Source organism: Theobroma cacao, chromosome 2 (genome assembly GCF_000208745.1).
Source record: "Theobroma cacao cultivar B97-61/B2 chromosome 2, Criollo_cocoa_genome_V2, whole genome shotgun sequence".
In the NCBI taxonomy this organism is placed as follows: domain Eukaryota; kingdom Viridiplantae; phylum Streptophyta; class Magnoliopsida; order Malvales; family Malvaceae; genus Theobroma; species Theobroma cacao.
The window spans coordinates 1,593,187-1,613,816 of record NC_030851.1 but is presented as its reverse complement, the minus strand read 5'-3'; the positions used below and the strand labels follow the sequence as shown (position 1 = coordinate 1,613,816).

Sequence of the window (20,630 nt, the reverse complement as noted above, 5' to 3'; positions counted from 1 at the left end):
TAAAGAGGCAAAGGCTTTTAATTATTCCGGTGTCCAACCTGTTGCATGGGACAACCAAGACTTCGATTTGGTTCATAAATCCACGCTTAAACGCAGTTATATAAATTTGCTCAGACGTCTCCTCTCCTAGCAAATGCTCATCTTGGAATTATTGCAGCAGCTCAACCAACGGTCCCACCTCCCCTCCCTTCCGTCTTTCAGTCTCTCTCCTCTGGTGGTTAAATTATCATCAAAGCTTGTCACATGTCACAGGGTTTTCTTACATAAATTTCTCTTGATCTTTGGGTGCAAACCACAAGGGTTCTTTGGCAATAGTCTTTGGCATTGAGGTAAACAATGTCTGTCGCATATGCTGTAGAGGTTGAAGAATCAAGGCCTGCAACCGAGAAAAAGCCGTCTGCAGGGCCTGTTTATAGGTGCATATATGCTAAAGATGGTCTCCTGGATTTGCCTGAGGGAAAGCATTCTCCATGGGAGTTCTTTAGGTGAGTGTTCTTGATCAGCATCTTATGGGTGCTAAAAGATCAATGGTTGCTACCATTTTTTTCTTCTTTTTTAGAACTGATTTTGCAAAGTTTTTGTTTTAGTCTGATTAGATCAACAAAATCTAGAAGATCTTTCTTGGCATCTAAGGTCCTTGATGTGATGAAAGAAATGTGAAGGTTGCACATCTTGGGGAATCAACCACTAAAAGAAAGAACTTAGTTATCACTTTCATTTCTTCTTTGGGTGGATTTTTTTATGGGATTTTTCTGCTTTTATTGTTGGGAACAAGGAACAAGGAAATAATTCTTGTTACTAAAAATATATTGGCCCATGCAGGTCTCGAACCTGCGACCTTCGCGTTATTAGCACGACGCTCTAACCAACTGAGCTAATAGGCCAGATGTCTAATTTTATTTCTATGGTTATACTTGTTCTGAGAAATTGAATTGCAGTATTGTCCTTGCAGTGATTCTGTTAAAAGGATTCCAAATAGTCGAATGTTGGGTCGACGACAAACCACAGATTCTAAGGTACACTGCATTCATCCTCATGTAATTTATTGCCAGAGAATAAAGTTGAAGATTTAGTATTTATACCATAATTTACGACGAATTTAATCTTTATATTTTCCTTAAATGTCTGATTGGAGATAATCATTAAAGAGTGTGAATATTCAATTGTAAAAGCTATTGACATGATACAATTTTGGCAATATAGATATGTTTTGTCAATTGATCACTCCAGTCGTAAATAATTATTTTGGATTTTACTTTGTTGATTATAATTAGAATAATTTATTATTTAAAAAAGAAAACATAATTAGAAAAAAAAAAGTATGTAGTTCCCTGGAAGATGCCAAAGTGCATAAAATTTTCATTTGGTTTTGCAGCAAGCTGGTCCTTACGTATGGATCACATACCAGGAGGCTTATGATGCAGCTGTTAGAATTGGTTCTGCCATGAGGAGCCTTGGTGTCAACCCTGTAAGCCTGCAGTCCATCAGTTAAACATAATTTTAATCCTAATTTAACTTCATTTAGATCTTCTGAAGTTTAACAAAACATTCATGGTCATGTATAGGGAGACCGCTGTGGTATATATGGGTCAAATTGTCCAGAATGGATCATTGCTATGGAGGTATGCCTAGTTTTTATTCTGCCAATTTAACTTACTTTTTGATCAAGGCAATAAGTACTTGTTTTCCCCTTTTTCTACAGGCTTGTAACAGTCAAGCTGTCACATATGTACCGCTATATGATACTCTTGGTATGACATCTTTCTCTTAATCCATTTTGAGGTCTGATGATTAGTAATAAGCTGGAAGCATTGCCGTTATCTGTCATTCTTCGATTCATTTGAGGTGGTGATTTATCTGGTTTCTTTACTTTGTTGCAGGTGCTAATGCAGTGGAGTTCATCATTAACCATGCTGAAGTTTCAATAGCCTTTGTTCAAGAGAACAAGCTCCCTGCAGTAAGTTTTCATTGCAACCGAAGCTATGTGGTTTTCTTTTAGAAGGGTTTCGTATTAGTTTTGTTCACAATTTGTGATCCTGTGCAGATTCTATCATGCCTTCCAGCATGTTCCTCCTACCTAAAAAGTAAGTGAAAATATTCCACTCTGTTTTTTGAATGTTGAAGGCCATTTGATTCCTAAACTACTTATCTTCTTTCTCCAGCTATTGTCAGCTTTTCATATGTTTCTAGCACACAGAAGAAGGAAGCTGAAGAACTTGGGGTATCTCTCTTTTCTTGGAAGGAGTTCTCTGAGCTGGTAAGATGATGATATAGTTGTGCCCTCGTGTCATGATCAGAACAATGTTTCTCTGGGATCAATTCAATCAGATTGTTACAAAAATTTCACCTGCTGTCTAATGATTCCCCAGGGCTCATTGGATTGTGAACTTCCTCCAAAACAGAAGACTAACATATGCACAATAATGTATACTAGTGGAACAACAGGAGAACCAAAAGGAGTCATTCTCACAAACAGGGCAATCATGACAGAAGTGTTGTCCATAGATCAACTCATAGACATTACAGACAGAGCGGTGAGAATGCAGACATAAACTTAAATCTTGTTAGGGATAAAGATGCATAATCAACTCATATGCTGTTTTTCTTTTTCCCACATTGAGCTTGCAAGAATTTCCATTTTGGTGATATGATTTTCCATTACAGTGTTCCGAGGAAGATACATATTTTTCCTTCCTTCCTCTGGCGCATGTATATGATCAGATAATGGAAACCTATTTCATCAAAAGGGGTTCCTCCATAGGATTTTGGCAAGGGGTAAGATTAAGATTGCCATAATCTGTACACTTTTCCATTGTCCTTTTCTCTCTTTAGTACAAAGTCATCCAATCCAGTTCTCCTTTACTTGCAGGATGTCCGTTATCTAATGGAAGATGTTCAGGAACTAAAGCCAACTGCATTTTGTGGGGTTCCAAGAGTTTATGACCGTATATACACTGGTACATACAGATAACTATCTTTCTGAACCATTATGTAACTTGATATTGTATTGATACCAGTTGTTCTAAGCAATATCCATGGAAACTTGTGCTTGAAGGTATTGTTAACAAAATTTCATCTGGTGGTGCAATTCGGAATAAGTTGTTCCAGTATGCCTATAACTAGTAAGTTTTATGGTAAACCCCTTTGTTGGATTTTTCTCGATTGTAAGTCTACTGTCCAACTGATGGAAAAGCTTCAAACAGCAAATTAGGAAATATGGAGATTGGATTCCCGCAAGACAAAGCATCCCCTCTCTTGGACAAACTGGTCTTTGACAAGGTTTCTCATCTACACGTCTTTTGTACATTCTAACTAAGATTCCTGTTTTACTTGCTGAAAATGATTTAATTCTTGTAGGTAAGACAAGCATTGGGAGGCAAAGTTCGTATAATGTTATCGGGTGCAGCACCTTTGCCTAGGCATGTGGAGGAATTTCTGCGGGTCTCCTGCTGCTCTAATTTATCACAGGGATATGGTAAGAAGTGATTATTACCTTATGAAAATTCCTCTTTGCTATCTTCTGATTTCTTAACATGACAGGTTTGACTGAGAGCTGCGGTGGATGTTTTACTTCCCTCGCCAATGTAATGTCTATGATCGGAACTGTTGGAGTTCCCATGACAACCATTGAAGCAAGGCTTGAGTCAGTGCCAGAGATGGGATATGATGCATTGTCCAGTGTGCCACGAGGAGAAATATGCCTTAGGGGAAACACCTTGTTCTCAGGTTACTACAAGAGGCAAGATCTAACTGATGAAGTTCTTGTCGATGGGTGGTTTCACACAGGTATAAGACCTTCAAATTTGCATCAGAGTAACAATATGCAGAAACTCAACTGTTTGATTCCTCAACATGTTGATATTGTTACAGGTGACATTGGGGAGCTGCAACCAGATGGATCGATGAAAATCATTGACAGGAAAAAGAACATATTCAAGCTTTCGCAAGGCGAATACGTTGCTGTGGAGAACGTTGAAAATACATACTCACGTTGCCCTCATATAACATCGGTATGTTGCTGTCTGGATCTTGTGCTTGGCTTTGCTGATATACTGCACAACTGGAATTGCTACAAACTAGAACGTCTCATTTCTACCATAACATATAAGCATCAGACATTTTTGACATTGCTCTAAACGTGAGTTTCTTAATCTTTCCAATGGTCAGATCTGGGTTTATGGGAACAGCTTTGAGTCATTTCTTGTGGCTGTGGTAGTCCCTGAAAGAAAGGCACTAGAGGATTGGGCGACGGAACATGATGAAGCTGTTGATTTCAAATCATTGTGTGAAAACCGTAAGGCAAGGAAGTACATTCTAGACGAGCTAAATAGCACTGGTCAGAAACATCAAGTAAGTGGATAAAATTTCCTCGCAGTTTCTTCTTCCTAGCTCTGCAAATTAAAACAATATCAAATCATTTTTTCCTCGACTGATGCAACATTTGTGCTTGCACAGCTTAGAGGCTTTGAGATGTTAAAAGCAGTGTACTTGGAACCAACTCCCTTTGACATGGAGAGGGATCTCATAACCCCAACATTTAAGCTGAAGAGGCCACAGCTGCTCAAATACTACAAGGTAAAAATATGCTTTTCTTATCCATCTTTTCTATTGCTTTTAACGCCATGAAATCTGATCCACAAACAAATAATTCCTTGGGACCTTATATTTTTCGCAAAGACTTGATTTGTATCATATGCCAACATCATCTGCAGGACCGCATCGATCAACTGTACAGTGAAGCAAAGGGGTCAAAGGTATGAGAGCAGTTCCGAGAAGCAAGACCCTGATATTCAGCTGTCGATTACCAGCAGTTGCTGAAACTTGTTTCTGTTTGTTTGAAAATTTATTGAAGGAAAAGTTATAGTACTTAAAACTGAAGTTGAAAACTGATCTCTGTTAGTGTTGGTACATAAATAAAAAATTATCAGAAGCTTTCTGTTTATTACTTGCCAGTGTCTATTCAGAAGGTACAATTTCGTTGATGAATTTGGGATATGCAGGCTTCTTTAATTCTGCTACACATTTCTGCAGTGCAAACTAAATGAATGAACTCAGCAAACTTGGCATCCATATCTTTCAAGTATCATTATCACCAGCATTTCAGGGTTTATTAAGTCCTGAGTATCAAACCTTCTTACATCAACATGTTTGTTAAAGCTTAAATTCCAGGAACAAAGCGAAAATGGATGAACATTTCTGTCTTAACATTCAGTTTTTCTACAGGAATACAAACAGTGTTTCAAGGTTCCTCAAGCCAGTCAAAGAAATATTCTTTCTACAACAATAATAAAGTAATACTATGATAAATCCTTTAAACAAGGAATTCCTACGAATGCACCAAAGCAAACAGAAAAACCATGTCTTATGGCACAAAACTGACAATGAATTTGTATGTCTAGACAAATAATGGATGGTACAAGGGGAAACAATTCATGAACTTCAGAAAACTAAAAGCAACCGACAAGCTGCTGATCCTCGAACCTATAGGATGTCAGTTACCAAAGCCCACGCCGGGTAGACCAACAGAAGAATTATGCCAACCGTGTTTGATATTCCATGCGCTTTGGTAAAAGAATTTCGAAACCCACCCGATGCTCTGATGTGTTCCTGAAGCAGGTAGCAAGCAATGGCAAGGCATATTACCACACCAATCCAGTCGTTTCTTATGGTGCTTGAAAATAAGCTAGGAGCCACCACTATTAGAAGAATCAAAGCAGCAGGCAGTTCCAGCCAATCTGCAGTTTCCAGTAAAAAGTAACAACCGGTTACCACAAATTTCGAATACCATCATAGTTGTCTAACATAACTACTTAGATTTTCAATCAAATTGAAGATGCAAAAGCAAACAGTTCGGTTAGTAAACCCCAAAGTCACCAACTATTTTACTGCATAATAGTTCAAATATGACAAGCCAAAACAAAGATCCTAGTGAATTACCAGATGATAGCACTCAAGCATGACCAAAGTAACAGAGGGATTACATCAATATCATACCTGGGAAACGTCTAGGGAAGAACAAGCGCAAAACAACTGCAACAAAAGCGATCCATTTTCCAACCTCTCCCCTGCATGACAAAACAATTTATTAAAATGGAAATGAAAAAAGAACACTTGAGCTACAAGAACCGGTGCTGCCCGCAGAATGGATTTACCTGAAGAGGTTGAACAATAATGAAGGAAGACTCAAGAAGATATATGGGATTAATAATCCTGTAAGAATATTTGTTTTCCAATTTGTTCGGTCCAGGATCAATAGATAACTGCATCAAGCATAAGATAGGAACAAAGTAAACCATTAGAATTCCTGAACTACTAACTTTCAAAAAAAAAAAAAAGAATTCCTGAACTACTGAAATAAGCATAGGTATCAATATTTTTTAGTCTAAAAAAGGGAAATTGGAAATTTGGGAAGAGGGAAGAGGGAAGATGTGCTTCTTAAACAGGCTACCTATACTTGCAGGAGGCCACTCCTCATTAAAGAGTAAGGGTAGGATCAGGAAAATTCCCTAGGGTAAAATACCCACAATGACCAAGAGCAACAAGAAACTTTTTAGACAAAAGAAAGAACTCCCCTGATAATGAATCAGAGAAAGCAAAGGCAAAAACAAGATCCTAAAAAGTTTACATTTCAAAAAAAAAAGATCCTCAAAAGTTCATACAGGTAAACAATATTCCAACATGAGAACTATAAAACATTCAAATTCCAATCCAGTTCAAAAAAGATATTAGTAAAACTGTCAAATCTGGAGAATTCCCTTCACTCAGAAGAAAATCCACAGTTAATCACATTCGATCGGGTGATTGGTTTGGGATCACCATGAGCCTAACAGCACAGAAAAAGAAAAACAGAAATCTGAAAAACGAAGATTTGAGCAAAGAGAGTGGCATACATTGCAGCAAAGGAAGCGATCCATTCAAGAATTGAAGTCCCAAATCCCAAAGAACCCAACTTGATAGCATGATTAGCAAGCTTCTTGGCAGCAAAGACTAGCTCTTTGAAATCAGAACTGATCAGATCACTTGCTTCCTGCTCAGCCCTCATTGCCAAAAAACTCTTCTTCCCCATCATTTTTCCTTCTCCTCTTCAGCCTCCTGGTTACTAAATAGTAAATACCCAAACAAAAGAAAATAACAAGAAGAAACAGATAAAAGAAGCGAAGCTCACAATGCGACAGAGACAACTAGCGAGGAGCTGGAAAAGCAAGCCAAACAGTTGACTGTCTGGGTTTAGACATTGAAAATCCTTGTCGGGTTCTGGGTATTAGGTGCCACGTGGAAGAAGTTGCTGAGCCTTTTCGATTACGTGTCCTCTTCCAGCTGTTTTGGAGGAAAATTAACATCTTTCGTTCTTTTGTGGATTAGAAGAAGACAGAAGCAAACATCCCATAATTTTGACACGTATTGAAGCTATAATTCCCATCCAAACAGTGTTTACACGTCAGCTGTGCCAATAGCAACTAGAAAATTCTGATTCTTATCCTCGTTACGTGGCATAGGTTGATTAGAGAGTTTGTCCTCTTTATTATTGAATTAATTAAGGGTTCAAATCTTAGCCTTTGAGCGAAGCTCCATTTATTTTAATGGGCTTAAGTTCTTTATTATCAAGCTAAACCCTAAAACCCAACACTTGGACCAATCCTTTTTTATGGAAAATGAATCCAAGTTCATTGCAAGGGCTTCGATACATTACAGATGAGCATTCGGTTGGTCTGTCGGTTAAATCATAAAATTTTAAAAATTGAATTAAATTAATATAAAAAATAATTGAAATTGATCAAAATTTAAAAAAAATAATCGAAATCAACTTATTTAAATTGATTCGGTAGATTTGTTTTGATTTGAATAGGAAGTATTTTTATGGTATATTTTAAAATTTTAATAATATTTATTATTTAAAATCTATTATTAATAGTCTATTTTTTGAATTATTCGGTTATAAATTTTAGATATCGAAAATTGATTAAGACAGTCGAATAGACTGCTCCTCCTCTTCATCAAAACTACAAAAGTCAAACAAATTAATTGAATTCAATCAATTTCAATCTAAGCGTCTTAAGTTAATGATGATCATTAATATCAAGCTTAAGTTTCTTGATAGATGAGAAGCCATTGCTGTGGTAATTAGCTTTTAAGCTACCCACATGTTATGATTGTATTTCTTGTTTTAGTAAGTTAATATTTGGCATGTTCCAATGTTAACGATGCTAACTACTAATTCCTACTTTATTCAAAAGATGGTAATATATGATTTATTTAAAAAATAATATATGATTAACTACTTTATTCACTAGTTTTTTCACTCTTTCCACACCTTAACCAACAAGTTCAAATAATATATGATTTATTTAAAAATTAAAATTAAAATTATAAAAAAAAAACTAAAATAAAGCAATAAACCCTAGTTATATATCTTAATTATTCAATTTAAGATAATTAACCTATGTCATTAAACGATTTCAATTAAGTTTATGAATAGTTTTGATAGAATTTTGAACATTTGGGTTAGATTTTGAATACCTTACTATTAAATAACTTAACTTTCAAAAAATTCAAACTACTCGGATACCTAACTCATCATCATCGATATCTATTCACTTGAAAAAAAAAATCCAAAAAGTACTTTTCATGATTAATTACATGTTATAAATTGACACATGATTATAAACTATATGAACTGATTACTGAATTAATAAAATTAAGTTGTCATAATTCAAACCAAAAAAAAAAAAAGAGATAAAAGAAACCATCCAAATTAATGAAATAAATGTCCCTTCAATAATTGGGGGGGACCTTATTCACTTCAAAAAAAAAAATTAAATGCTTCTTTGAAAGATTCAAATTGATTGTCAAATTTCTTCTCTTTGCTGGTCTCTTGAGAATGATTCACAAGCCTTATCACTTATCAGCATCAACCATAAAGATACATATGGACCCTGAAAAGAACTATACAATAAAGATATAATGTGTTCATATATCAGTTTGCATTAAAAAGAAATATCTTGTTCAAAAGTCTTCTGCAAGTATTCCATCCCTTGCTTGCAATGAATAATTTTTACTAATATTAAGATAAAATTTTTAATTTAAATAATGTAAAACATTACAACGATAAAATACCAAACACGACCTAAAGTCTGGGTTCATGTCACGCGGTCTTACGGGTTAGGGTTCTTGCTACCAAGCTAGCTTAGTAAGAGAGATAATCCTTCATCTAAAACTTCTGAAGAAAATTTTGTTTTCTTTCCCACACATGAAATAACAAGATTACTAAACAGTAAAATTTTTCTTTGGGTAGAATTCAGTCGATTCACCATTGTTTCTTTCCTAGCAAACATGGTTGAAAAGAGAAGATACACATGCTGACAGAAATAAAGAAACACAAAGTTATGGTGCCATTCACAAATGACAAACCAAAGCCTGAATTATTGTAGTTTGATTTGCTTGATGGGACCGACCACCAACTATTGCTTTTGGCCCTTCTGTAAATTTCCCTCTTCCTGGAAATTAACACTACAATAGGTTAGGGAGCCTCTTTCAGGACCTGGAAAACGTGATTAAGTGGGCCAGTTAGTGTTAGTCTTTATTTATTCTGTCAAATTCCTGCAACCCAAACTAGACACCAGGAGACACCTAGCCAAAGCTAATTTAAAAAACTAAAGGTAAAATATCCGTGTCTCTTAATTAATAATAAGTTGTAATTTTATACAAATTTATTTTTAAAAAATATTTTTTATTAACTATATATAAATTCAGTTGTTAGTCCCTCATTAATATTTTTTTAATTTAATAATATAGTAATATTAAAAAATATTTTTATCTTTTATTAATTTTAAAAATTATTATATTATATAAATTATAATTTTTATTTTTTAATCTTTTTTTATTAAAAAAAAAACCCTCTCTCGAGTAGTCCCAGCACCCAACATGGTGCTCTTTGGGAACACTGTTTTAGTATTCCCTAGGGAGCACCATTGGCATGTTCCCAAGGAGCATAGATAGGTGCCCTCTGGAACCTTAGAGAGTATAGATGGGTGCTCAACAGAGAGCACATATCCATTTCACAAACTAGTAAATTCATGTATAATTATGATTAAAAATTAAAAATTATAGAGTATTTTACTCAAAAAATAATAGAAAAGATTTGACTGCTATCCAAGGAGAAAGAGGATTCTTTGCTAGTTTCTTTGCTTTTGAAATGAGAAATTCCACAGGGAGGCTCATGTTAGGGTAAATTAGGTCCTATCTCAACTGAAATTAATCATAATTTATGTAAATGATTTAAAAATAAATTTGTTTTGACTCTAATATAAAGCATGATTTTTTTTCTAATATATAACATGATTTTTTTTGCTTTGTAATTTACTCAATACTTTAATGCTAGCACAAAAGCCTAAAGAAATCCCATCCTTCCCATTAGTTTGGGTATCACTTTTGTATTGAGTTTGGGACATTTTTTAATTGGTAAAGATGATGTGTTGGCATTAAATTATAGATATTGAAAGAAAAAAAAATAAATTTTTTACTTTTATCTATAACTTATATAATTTGAAGATATTTTATCATATTTTTATTCTCATAAATTGTCATATGAAAAATTGTGATTTTTGTAAATACTTAAAAAAAAGTTTGAGATTTTTAGAATTAATCGTGTGGAGGACAAAGAGAGTAAAAGAGAAAAGATGTTGAGGTAAAGAGAGAGAAAGAGAGTGGTGCAAAAGGGTCAGTGAATCACGTCGAGGGCAAATAGAGAGAAAGAGAAAAGATGTTGAAGCAAAAGAGACGGGGTGCAAAGAGGTCCATGTGTTGCACACAGATAATATTCTAGTAATAAAAAACAAAAGTAAGCAAGAACTATCAAATTTCATAAAATTTCTGATTGAATCTGATTTTCTGGATCAGCTTTTGCAACTTGTCAACATCTACGAAGACCTTTCACAATACCCATGACATTTTATGTACATTTAATTAAAATATTATTGTTTCTTAATTATTTCTTCTATTCATTGGATCAAGAAAACATCATACGATTACCAAAACTCTATGTCGTTTTCTATACGGAAAATCCAAAACCGAGGTGGTTGGCTGTGAATGCTCATTTACTCACCCCATGTGGAAGGGTCGGTCTATGTGAAGTTATATGAAATTAAAAGATTTTTCTATTTTTTTAAGATAATAAATCCTATGCTTAATTAAAAATTCATGCCCAAATTGAATCAGCTACAATTCTTCGAAGTATTGGTAACAGTTTTAAGAGATAAATTAAAAAATTTTATTACCACTTACAGATAGGTATAGGACATAAACACTGTAGAACTGAGAAATCAACATGAAAAGGGTAATCAAATAAAATGCGACTAGTGTTAATTTATGATGATCATGCGACCATCGGTATGGTGTCAAGTGCTTGAGGCTTTAGTCAACGACTTGAACGTCACTGATGCAGCGAACATGAACATCCCAGCCTCAACCTCAAACGTGTCATAACGACGGAAAAGCTCCACCAGCAACAATCTACACAGCAGCATCACCAGATTTTTGCCGGCACATTGCTTGTTCTCCGCCGTGCATTCCTCGGTCTCACGCCCATTCGACCAATAAACATACTTCAGAAGCTTCTCTCCGTCCCCAACGAACCTATCTGCCACGAACTCCTCCGGGTTCTCGAAAACCTTGGGATCCCTGGTGGCAAACGGCTGATACCCAAAGAGCATCTCCCCTTTCTTGATCTCGAAGGCTGCATCGTGGCTTTGGACTACCAAATCAGCCTTGGCTTTGGCGTACTGGAAAGGAACGGGAGGATCAATCCTTAGAAATTCATACACCACTGATTTGGTCAGAACCATCTTGTCCAAGGCAGAGAAACTGACACCACCTTCAGCTTTGGCAACGGTCCTGATTTCATCAGCTAGCCTCTTGTGTAACTTTTCTCCTGCTAATGCAACCCACTTGATCAGGCCAGGGAACAGAACTTTCATGCCACCATAAGCATTAAAACCAGCAAGGAAAACCAGGTTGTGACAGGCTTCATCTCTTTCTATCCCGAATTTTTCAGCTTCATCCAAGACTGAGCTTCCGAACTCAGAGAAGGCATCGTAAAGTTTCTTGTAATCAGATTTAACTAGAAAAAATGGGAAAGTAAATGTACGCAACAAAAGATCTTCGATAAGACATAGAAAGTTTGGCAACAACCCTAGTGATCCAAGTGGAGCAAGCTGACACAATAACCATTTGTCAACAAGTTTTGGTCCTTTGGATCCTATCCGTGTTTCACTCGGGTTTTTGTCACAGAGGAGGCGAAAAACATAGTTGAAAGACATGGTATCGCACAGGGTGTTAAAATATGCTTCTTTTTTGCTAGATATTTTAGCTTCAAGCTCGTTGAAAAGCTCTGATAAGCCTGTTCGAAAGAGGGGTATGAAGTTATTATGGCGGGCCGCTAGAGTAGCCAAGAAGAAGGATTTCAGAGAGGTGTGCTTTGGCTCGGAAGGGTCAAGGTAAGCACAGACTCGATGGCCACCGCTGTAAGCCAAGGAAGGCAAGAAAGTACCGTCAAGAACATCACGTTTTTCGACTTTGGAACTGTCGAAGAGGACAGGAAAGGAGATAGCATCGAGAAGACAAATAACTTGAGCGGAGGAGGAAATGAAAGGGCCAGGAGGCATATTGATTCTGAAGACTGTGGATTGATGCTTTTGGATTCGGTTCTCGAAGAACTTGTCCCTGCCTTCATGGTAGAAGTATGCTAAACGGTCTCGAATTGCACCAAAGAAGAAATGCCCCCAGTCTCCAGGAACCGGTTTCAGTGGAAGCTCCGGGGGCTGTGAAGAAGAGGAAGACATTGTTGGGGGCTTGAGTTTATCAGGTAAATGATTTTGAGATCTACGGCTCTGTAACCTCTAATAATATACCTGCAGGAAGCAGACAAGACAACCACGTGAAAGTTATGCTACATTGCTCAGCATTCATAATTGGAGCAGTACTTCTTTGGGGAGTCTTGGACCATTCAAGTTATAAATTGCGTGAGTCATCAAAATTTTCTCAAGATTTTAACAAATCCAGGGTAAAAATTCAACCAGGGAATTTAAAATTATATGTAAGGTTGGCAAGTGAGAAAATGACTTTGGTTTTTTTTTTATATAATAAAAAAAAAGAGAATTTGAATTTTGCTCTTTAATCAAGAGATAATGCATCAATTAATAGCCAAATGACTTTAGTTTATGTACATTGCAAGTAATATCAGATTTGGTTAAAATGGGGTAACTTTATTTGGTAAGAATGGTAAATGCAGAATATCTTCCTGCTGTTCTTTTCAAACAACATCCTAGCTTAGTTCAAACTTCGAAATTCCTGAGGATTTTGCCTGCAACATTTGGCATAGCTAAGCCATGTACACATATGGATTTCCAGGGTCAAAATGCCCATCTCATTATTGATTAATAGCTTAATGCATGCATGTGCTGTACCTCTTTCCAAGATTGTATGAGAGATTCCTGTCTGCTAACAAACATTTGCTTCATTTTTTTAATTATTTTGCCTTCCATAAATTTTATTTGATAATGTCTTTTGATATTTACTTTTCAAAAATTAAATTACAAGCTGTTGTTTTGTAATTCGGTTAAGTAAATAAAGTTAACAGAATCACGTAATAATTTATATCAGTATATTATCTTATCATATATCTTATCGACAAAAATATATAAAAAATATCCATTGATATTAAATATGATATTATTTAATTTTTGTTAAAATAAAAAATAAAAAAAATTAATTGTAAAAATGAACATGATTAAAAGGGCTTCCAAAATTTTAGCAGATGTCGGGCCGAAAATATAAAGCAAATTGCATATCCTTCGGTCAAACCAATAACGTTGAAACAGTAGTCAACATTTCACTCACGTGCTTGTCATGTTAATAGATATATGGTGTCATGTTATATGTTTAATAAACTTATTCTTATTCATGATTAAGATTTTGATATGTTTAATTCATAATATGATACAGTCAAAACACTCAAATATGAATTGTCATGTCTAATTTTCGCAAAATGAAAGATTTTTCAGGGAATTTAGAATATAAAAATTTGACAAAGAGGGAAAAAAAAAAGATTCCTGGCTGTTATTCACCCATTTCTGAGCAAAAGTTTTAACATTTTAGAAAAATTGACATAAATGTAATCAGTTGGGCATTTTTCTCAGGCCTTGTTCCATCAATGCCAACACTATCTCTACTTATCTGCTAACAAAACCAAACGTTTTACAGATGATCAAATTGTCAAGTTGACTATAAATGATAAGCTCCAGCCTAAAAGATTGACATATCTGGCGGTGGTCCATAGACGGTCTGCCACGATAAAGGGGTTAGCCAACTACCACTCCCATTACCTGAAAAGATAATACAATAAAATAAAAACTTGTGCGTATTTCGAATTCTTACTGCAAATGTTAAGAGACCAAAAAAGGATAGCAATGGAAAAAAATGGTCATCGCTAAAAGCAAGAACACCTAGGTAAATTAGTCTCTTCCAGTGAAACAAGTTCAGAGATTAGTACAGTTGAATCATATATCAGAAAGAAATATTGTCGATGATAATGTCAGAGTCATGGTTGAAAAACAGAAACAATTATTATTTTGAAGAAAATTGAGACAATAAAAATAAAGCAATTGACATATTCCTCCAGCTTAATGATTATCTCTCGTTGCAGAGGAAACACTCGTTGGAGATGTATGTCCGTTAGCAGGTGCACACGGTTCCAAGAGAACTTTGATAATGCACAAAATGATGATGCATTGCTGAAGTGTTTTCAAGACAATCATGCTAAAACCCTTTTTCCTGATGTGAAACCGTATCAAAAAACCTTATCCTAAGTGCAAGTTTTCATACCAGAAACCAAAAGTTGAAGTATAAGATTCTTGGTAGAGTGTCTGCTATATTTCTAAGACCATGATTAAAGATTATGCCTCCATGTCTAAAGCAAAAACTTTCCGTGAAAGATAATCCAAGGTGAATGTTCAAAGAGAAGAAACCATGCATCAAGAAATATAGACCTGAGAACACCCCTTATATTTAAATTCTCAAGGATGTATTTGAGATGCTTCATGTCAAGTATCATCATAGCAGTCTAAAGCATGTGCAAGAAAATGAAAAGGTAATATATACAGGATATTCTTACAACGAAGTGCACTTGATGACGTTCATAATAAAAAAACACCAACAATGGTGAAAAAATACATTTGTAAACTTTGAATTATTTAGAAAATGCTCATGATCAAGGGTGGAAGGGTCCTATTCAACAGTATATCAATTCTGGCCTAATTCCCATTACCTATTAAGTCAAAAGATGTCACAGAGTAGCTGTTGCAGGCAATATCAATATCTTAAGTATAAAAGAAACTTACTATGAAAAGTACTAGGATTAAGCCCCAATAGACTGCATGCTGCCTCAGCCAAATTAAAAGCATCCTGCATATTGTCCCCTTCTGAACAATAGCATAATAAGCATGTAACCTTCAATCCTTTGGCCTATAGCGAAAATTAGAAAGTAAGCCACAGACAAAATGTAGGGGTCATCATATATGGAAACTTTTGCATGTTACTTAATAATCAAATTAACTCTGGACTAATGCAAAGTCAAAAAAAGAAAAAGGAAAAACTGCAGCAAAAGGCAGACTCACCCAACGTTCAGTACAAACCAATTATGCATTTAAAAGAAGAATACCTTGAAACAAGAAAAAAGTGCTGCAAAAGGCAAACTTGGGTAATAATCTTCCTCTTCCAGCTCATCTTCAAAAGGCAAATTGTTTTCCAGCATAGTGTTTCCTTCAGCTAAGGTGCTAAGATGCTTCCAACATCTCTGAGCAGGATTGTATTCTTGCAGCCTTTTCCATCCAAGTTGTTCACAGTGATCATCTCTTCCATCAGGATTGGTGCTGGATACGTAATATATCTGCAGACCACTGAAATCACAGCCAAAAGATCAGCATTGATAAAATGCTTAATTGCTGGTGAACAATGGGCATAACCAGCTGCCAAGGTGATTTCCCAGAGCAGAAGTAAATCAACTAATCTATATTCTCAAAGATCCAGAAATGCATGGTTGCATTGAAACTGGAAATAATGATGTTATCTAAATACATTATATTAATTACTAACCGAGGAAAAATTACAGCTTGAAATACCTTGACATGTCTATTTTCTGCCATTTTCCAAAGTCCAAACTGGAAAGCAGAACAACATGCTTCTTTCCACTTGCAGCAGCAAAATTTGCCAAGTTTTTGGCAAATTCAACCATCATCCCCTGCATAGACGACCATTTTAAAAAAAATAATTCTATCAATATTCAAATTAACTATGCATCAAATAGCTCTTCTCCTTCTAGTTCAGTTTAAGCAAGGAAAACTAGCTTGTGAAATCATCAAATTCTAAATCAGTTATTAAGGGAAGCACTTTAACAGAGAAGCTTCAAGATTATAGTACTCACACAAAAATTCATTGCACATACTCAAAAAGAAAACTTGTAACTTCTCAGGATGTTAAGACAAGTAAAAGAAAAAGATTCCATAGGGCCCTAGATCCATCACGAGTACTCAACCATCATAAAGGTCATGCCAGTATTTAGGTGCATCATAATCGAGTCAATAAAACTATGAATTCAAGCAATACCTTAACAACCGGAGACCTCTGTTGAAGAAGAGTGAGTCCATTAGAAGAAGATTGGTAAGCTGAAAAAAAAAATCAAGAAACAACAAAAATTTGAGTTCAAATACATTAACCCAAAATTCCTAAAACAAAGAATTTGAGGAAAATGTGAGTAAAAGAGAGCACCTTCAAGAGGGAGGGCAAGCTCGCCGCAAGGAATAGGCCCATAAGCATCATTGCCAACACAGGGAAGCACAAAAGGATCATCCAAGTACCCAATTCTCTCTGCTTTCATTGATGATACTAATAAATCTACTGCCAACTGCCCCACATTCCCAATCGACAACGCCGGCTAAAACAAAAAAAAATAATTAAAAAAATCAAGAATTAATTAAGGTTGGGGGGGGGGGGGGAGTGAAAAGATGAGCGAACCAGAAGCAAAGTAGAGCATTCTTCGTGCGGCTGTTTGCCTTGTTCAGTAACGAAGTCCATTTCTATGAGTAGATTAGTGTTTCCGTCTTGCTTTTTTATGGAATTGAAGCAGCTCTTTCCTCTCTTTTGAAGAATCGATTCAAGCTTTCACCTTCCTCGGCTATTTTACTCTCTGAACTTGAAGAACAAGGTAGCTTTGCGGGCCTGGGGGAGCGAGGCGTCAAAGTTCTTCTTGGGCTGTTTTTGGTGAAGAGGGCTTAGCCCAATCCTAGTAAATTATTGGGCTTTTATTGGGAATTAAAAGGTCCAACTGTTTCAAAAATGATCATGAGACTGAAAGCCCTTAAACCTTAATTTTCCTTCTTTCCTTTACTGAAATCTTTGGATGAAATGAAATATTGGGCCTCGGGTGAACGTTAGTCGGTTTGATTGAACTCGATTAATTTCTATCAATTTTTTTGAATTTGGTATTAATTAATTATGAAAGACAGTTTATTCAATTATATCAATCGATTTTCAGAATCTAAAATTTATAACCACGCCGAACAAAAAATTGACTATCAATAATAACTTTTATATAAATATTATTAATATTTTTAAAATAGAACTCAACTTCAAAATCAATTCTATTCAAATCGAAGTAACCAAACAAATCGATCAAAATAAATTGATTTTGATTATTTTTATTTTTTATTATAATTCAATTGATTTTGATTATTTTTTATAAAAATTCGATATTTAAAATTATAAAACTAAACCAAGTGAACTAACCAAATGCTCACCCCAACAAATATTTACATCACCTCTCGAAGCACAAAAATATTATTTGAGTTCAATATCAGATAAATAAAGTATAAAATTAATAATGTTTGTTTATGTCTGTTAATTCTTTTTCTTTACCCAAACCTGCTCTTCTTGAACTAATGTATGCTTGTATGACTTACAACCAATGCTATCATTTCTGATTCGACAAGTTCCCCCTTAAACCTAGTAAGCCGCTAGACTGCTACGTTTGTCGTCCTGGGCCATGCTTCTTTTAATCAGAAGTGGTTCTGGAATCACAATTATTGATTTTGTCAATGAACACCCATCTCAGAAAGGTGGGTTTGTTCAACAACTGTCCTCGTTGGGAACCTCCTTAAGAACTTAATCCAATGTCTGTGAACAGGTTCGCTGACACGTAAACAGATACAATGCATACTAGTCCCTGAGCTAGAGTCAAATCCCTTATGACTTGCGCTCAAGATTATCCAAAAGCCGCCAGGCAATGCATGAAAAAGGAGGAAACCCGAAATTAATCAACCAATAATCTCCCTTTCTTGATCTTGTTAGCAATGATGCATACGAGTTTAAGAGATGTTTGATTTGACAGTGATAGCTAGAAGACTGCATGTCTGCTGGCAGCTGTTGGTTAGTCCGTGGTTTGCTTGAAAATTGTTTGTTTGTGAGCTCTGACATGATGCAAGAGAAGCAAGCCATGTGTACAGCACTAACTGTGGTTGGAAGTTGTTGATGTTATATTTGTCTGCTGCCATACTCTGATGTTACTCTCTCAGACTCGAGAAATTCAAGTAGGTGGTCCAGTTAGCTGCAGAAGAAAGCCAAGTGTACAGCACTAAAATGGGATTCCCAATTGCTGCTATATGTACTAGAAATTCTAGATCGGTTGATACCATTGATCTCTGATATTTTCTTTTCATCTTCTGCATTCACGGGGATCAATAATGGAAGAATGCCTGCCAGGTCCTTTCCATTTTGCTTAAGAAAAAGCAAAGGGATCGTGTCGTAACATGCGGGCCTAAAAATTCGACTGTCAAACGTGATGTAAAAATATTAAAAAATTAAGAGTCATTATTAATCTTTTTTATTATGTGTGATTGATCATCGATTGACTCGATTCTAATCGATAAAGTCTTAAATTAATTTTAAGTCCACTGAAAAGAATCTTTAACTGGTCTATGATTTTCTAGATTTAGGCTCGAGAGTACGGTTGCGTTCGAAGAAGAATTAGTACTCCCGGGACACCTGTTCCATGAACAGTACCATTCTTAAATTATCCTATTAGGTTTTAATTTTTAAGTTCACTATACTTCCTTAGTTATTATTCACTTATTTTATCTACTATTCAACCTAAAATGGAATGCAAATGTGAGGCAAGATAAGATGCATGACGTGAGATAAAAATATCGGACGAGTAACCTTTTATCAAGGACGTTCTCCCGAATCCGCCCATCATACTGGTGGGATCCAAGATGTTCTCTCACATAGGGAATTATCCGATAAACTCACCTTCACAAATTTAACGAATAATTCTCATCATCGAGGTCATCGTACGTTTTTCTTTAAAAATAATATTTTCGTGTACAATGAATCTAATTCGGGCAAAAGCCTTTTATTAAAGATATTTTTTGAGCCCTCCCATCATACTGGTGAGACCCGGGGACACCTCTTCACCTAGGGAGCTTTTCTAGGGATACCCGCCTTCGTAAAATTCTCGGAAGATCCCATCATCGGGCTTAAACTCGAAAACAGAAATATTTATATGCAATGGTATACATGATGTAACATATATATGCTAGGCTAATGCAATTATCTATTTTATTAGTATTTTTTGTATTTTTTATTATTTGATTATAATTTTTATTTTATTTTATTCTTTATTATCATATTTTCTATTTTATTTCTAATTATTATTTTTTATATCTTACATTTTTATTCTAAGTTACTCTTATATTTTTCTTTTATAATTAAATAAATTGTTTATGATTCCATGTTACTTTAGTGACAAAAATTTTATATTTTATATTTTTTATATTTTTATTATTATTATATTTTTTCGTAAGCAATCTTTTATCCAAACCTAAAGCCTAAAATCTTATTTTATATATCTATATTTAATTCTTTTTTTCCTTTCTTACCTTTGTCTTCACATTTTTTTTTATAATATTTATTAATTCATAGTTTGTGCCACTTGATATTTAATGCTTAATTTTAAATTAGTTGTTGTTTTAGATTTTTTTTTATTATTTATTTAATGTCATGTATATTGCATTTTCACAAATTAATTATTTACTATATATTTGAATTATTATTATTTTTTATCATTTTTTATCTATTGTTATTTATTTATTATTTTTATTGAATAAATTTTGTATAGTTAAATTTTATTTATAAAAATTTCGGAATCTCAAAATCAAGACCCTCCCATCGTATTGGTGGAGCCTTAATTCAGATTTCGAACCTAGGGAAAATTAGCTCGGGATTGCGATTCTTCGTGTCCCGACCAATCATCCCATCATCGGTATTGTTTACTTGTCTTATTTAAAATTGAATAATTCTTCTATTTGCTCTTGTTCTCATTATTCCTTTATTTGTAGCTACATCTATTTTATAAACTATCTCCTTTAAATACTTTGATAATTACATATTTAATTTTACCACAATTTTTTTTATTTTTTCATTCATTTCCATTCATAATTTCTTTATATCAATTTCTCTAATGAAGTTTATTATGTCTCCCATTTCGACCCTCTTACATCTTATACTATATCTTGAATCTAGCCATA

General features: G+C 34.8%; 4 protein-coding genes and 1 non-coding gene across 6 annotated transcripts; 1 reads left to right on the top strand and 4 right to left on the bottom strand.

The window, feature by feature from the left end:
- On the top strand, positions 119 to 4,986 carry LOC18607255 (long chain acyl-CoA synthetase 2). Its single transcript, XM_007041316.2, has 19 exons — positions 119 to 485; positions 953 to 1,016; positions 1,376 to 1,468; positions 1,566 to 1,622; positions 1,703 to 1,751; positions 1,881 to 1,957; positions 2,045 to 2,084; positions 2,163 to 2,257; positions 2,370 to 2,534; positions 2,665 to 2,775; positions 2,870 to 2,957; positions 3,056 to 3,122; positions 3,204 to 3,279; positions 3,358 to 3,475; positions 3,541 to 3,786; positions 3,871 to 4,010; positions 4,168 to 4,350; positions 4,456 to 4,575; positions 4,713 to 4,986. Exons 1-19 carry the CDS (start codon positions 337 to 339, stop codon positions 4,758 to 4,760), a joined length of 1,986 nt encoding a protein of 661 aa, XP_007041378.1. The 5' UTR covers positions 119 to 336; the 3' UTR covers positions 4,761 to 4,986.
- Positions 811 to 884, bottom strand: TRNAI-AAU. The gene has a single exon. It is a non-coding gene; the product is annotated as a tRNA-Ile (tRNA).
- Positions 5,174 to 7,265, bottom strand: LOC18607254 (cold-regulated 413 plasma membrane protein 1). 2 transcript variants are annotated; one of them, XM_007041315.2, is made up of 5 exons: positions 7,166 to 7,265; positions 6,891 to 7,092; positions 6,153 to 6,260; positions 5,995 to 6,065; positions 5,174 to 5,735 (listed from the first exon to the last, which is right to left on the bottom strand). In XM_007041315.2, the coding sequence occupies exons 2-5, from the start codon at positions 7,067 to 7,069 to the stop codon at positions 5,482 to 5,484; spliced, it is 612 nt and encodes a 203-aa protein (XP_007041377.1). In that variant the 5' UTR covers positions 7,070 to 7,092; positions 7,166 to 7,265; the 3' UTR covers positions 5,174 to 5,481. The 2 variants fall into 2 exon arrangements, with proteins under 2 accessions (XP_007041377.1, XP_017970545.1); XM_018115056.1 differs by having other exon boundaries at positions 6,891 to 7,213.
- On the bottom strand, positions 11,231 to 12,971 carry LOC18607253 (allene oxide synthase 3). Its single transcript, XM_018115054.1, has one exon. It carries the CDS (start codon positions 12,834 to 12,836, stop codon positions 11,394 to 11,396), a length of 1,443 nt encoding a protein of 480 aa, XP_017970543.1. The 5' UTR covers positions 12,837 to 12,971; the 3' UTR covers positions 11,231 to 11,393.
- Positions 14,092 to 17,230, bottom strand: LOC18607252 (proteasome assembly chaperone 2). Its single transcript, XM_007041313.2, has 7 exons — positions 17,065 to 17,230; positions 16,819 to 16,984; positions 16,657 to 16,715; positions 16,173 to 16,291; positions 15,713 to 15,950; positions 15,393 to 15,516; positions 14,092 to 14,378 (listed from the first exon to the last, which is right to left on the bottom strand). The coding sequence occupies exons 1-7, from the start codon at positions 17,122 to 17,124 to the stop codon at positions 14,299 to 14,301; spliced, it is 846 nt and encodes a 281-aa protein (XP_007041375.2). The 5' UTR covers positions 17,125 to 17,230; the 3' UTR covers positions 14,092 to 14,298.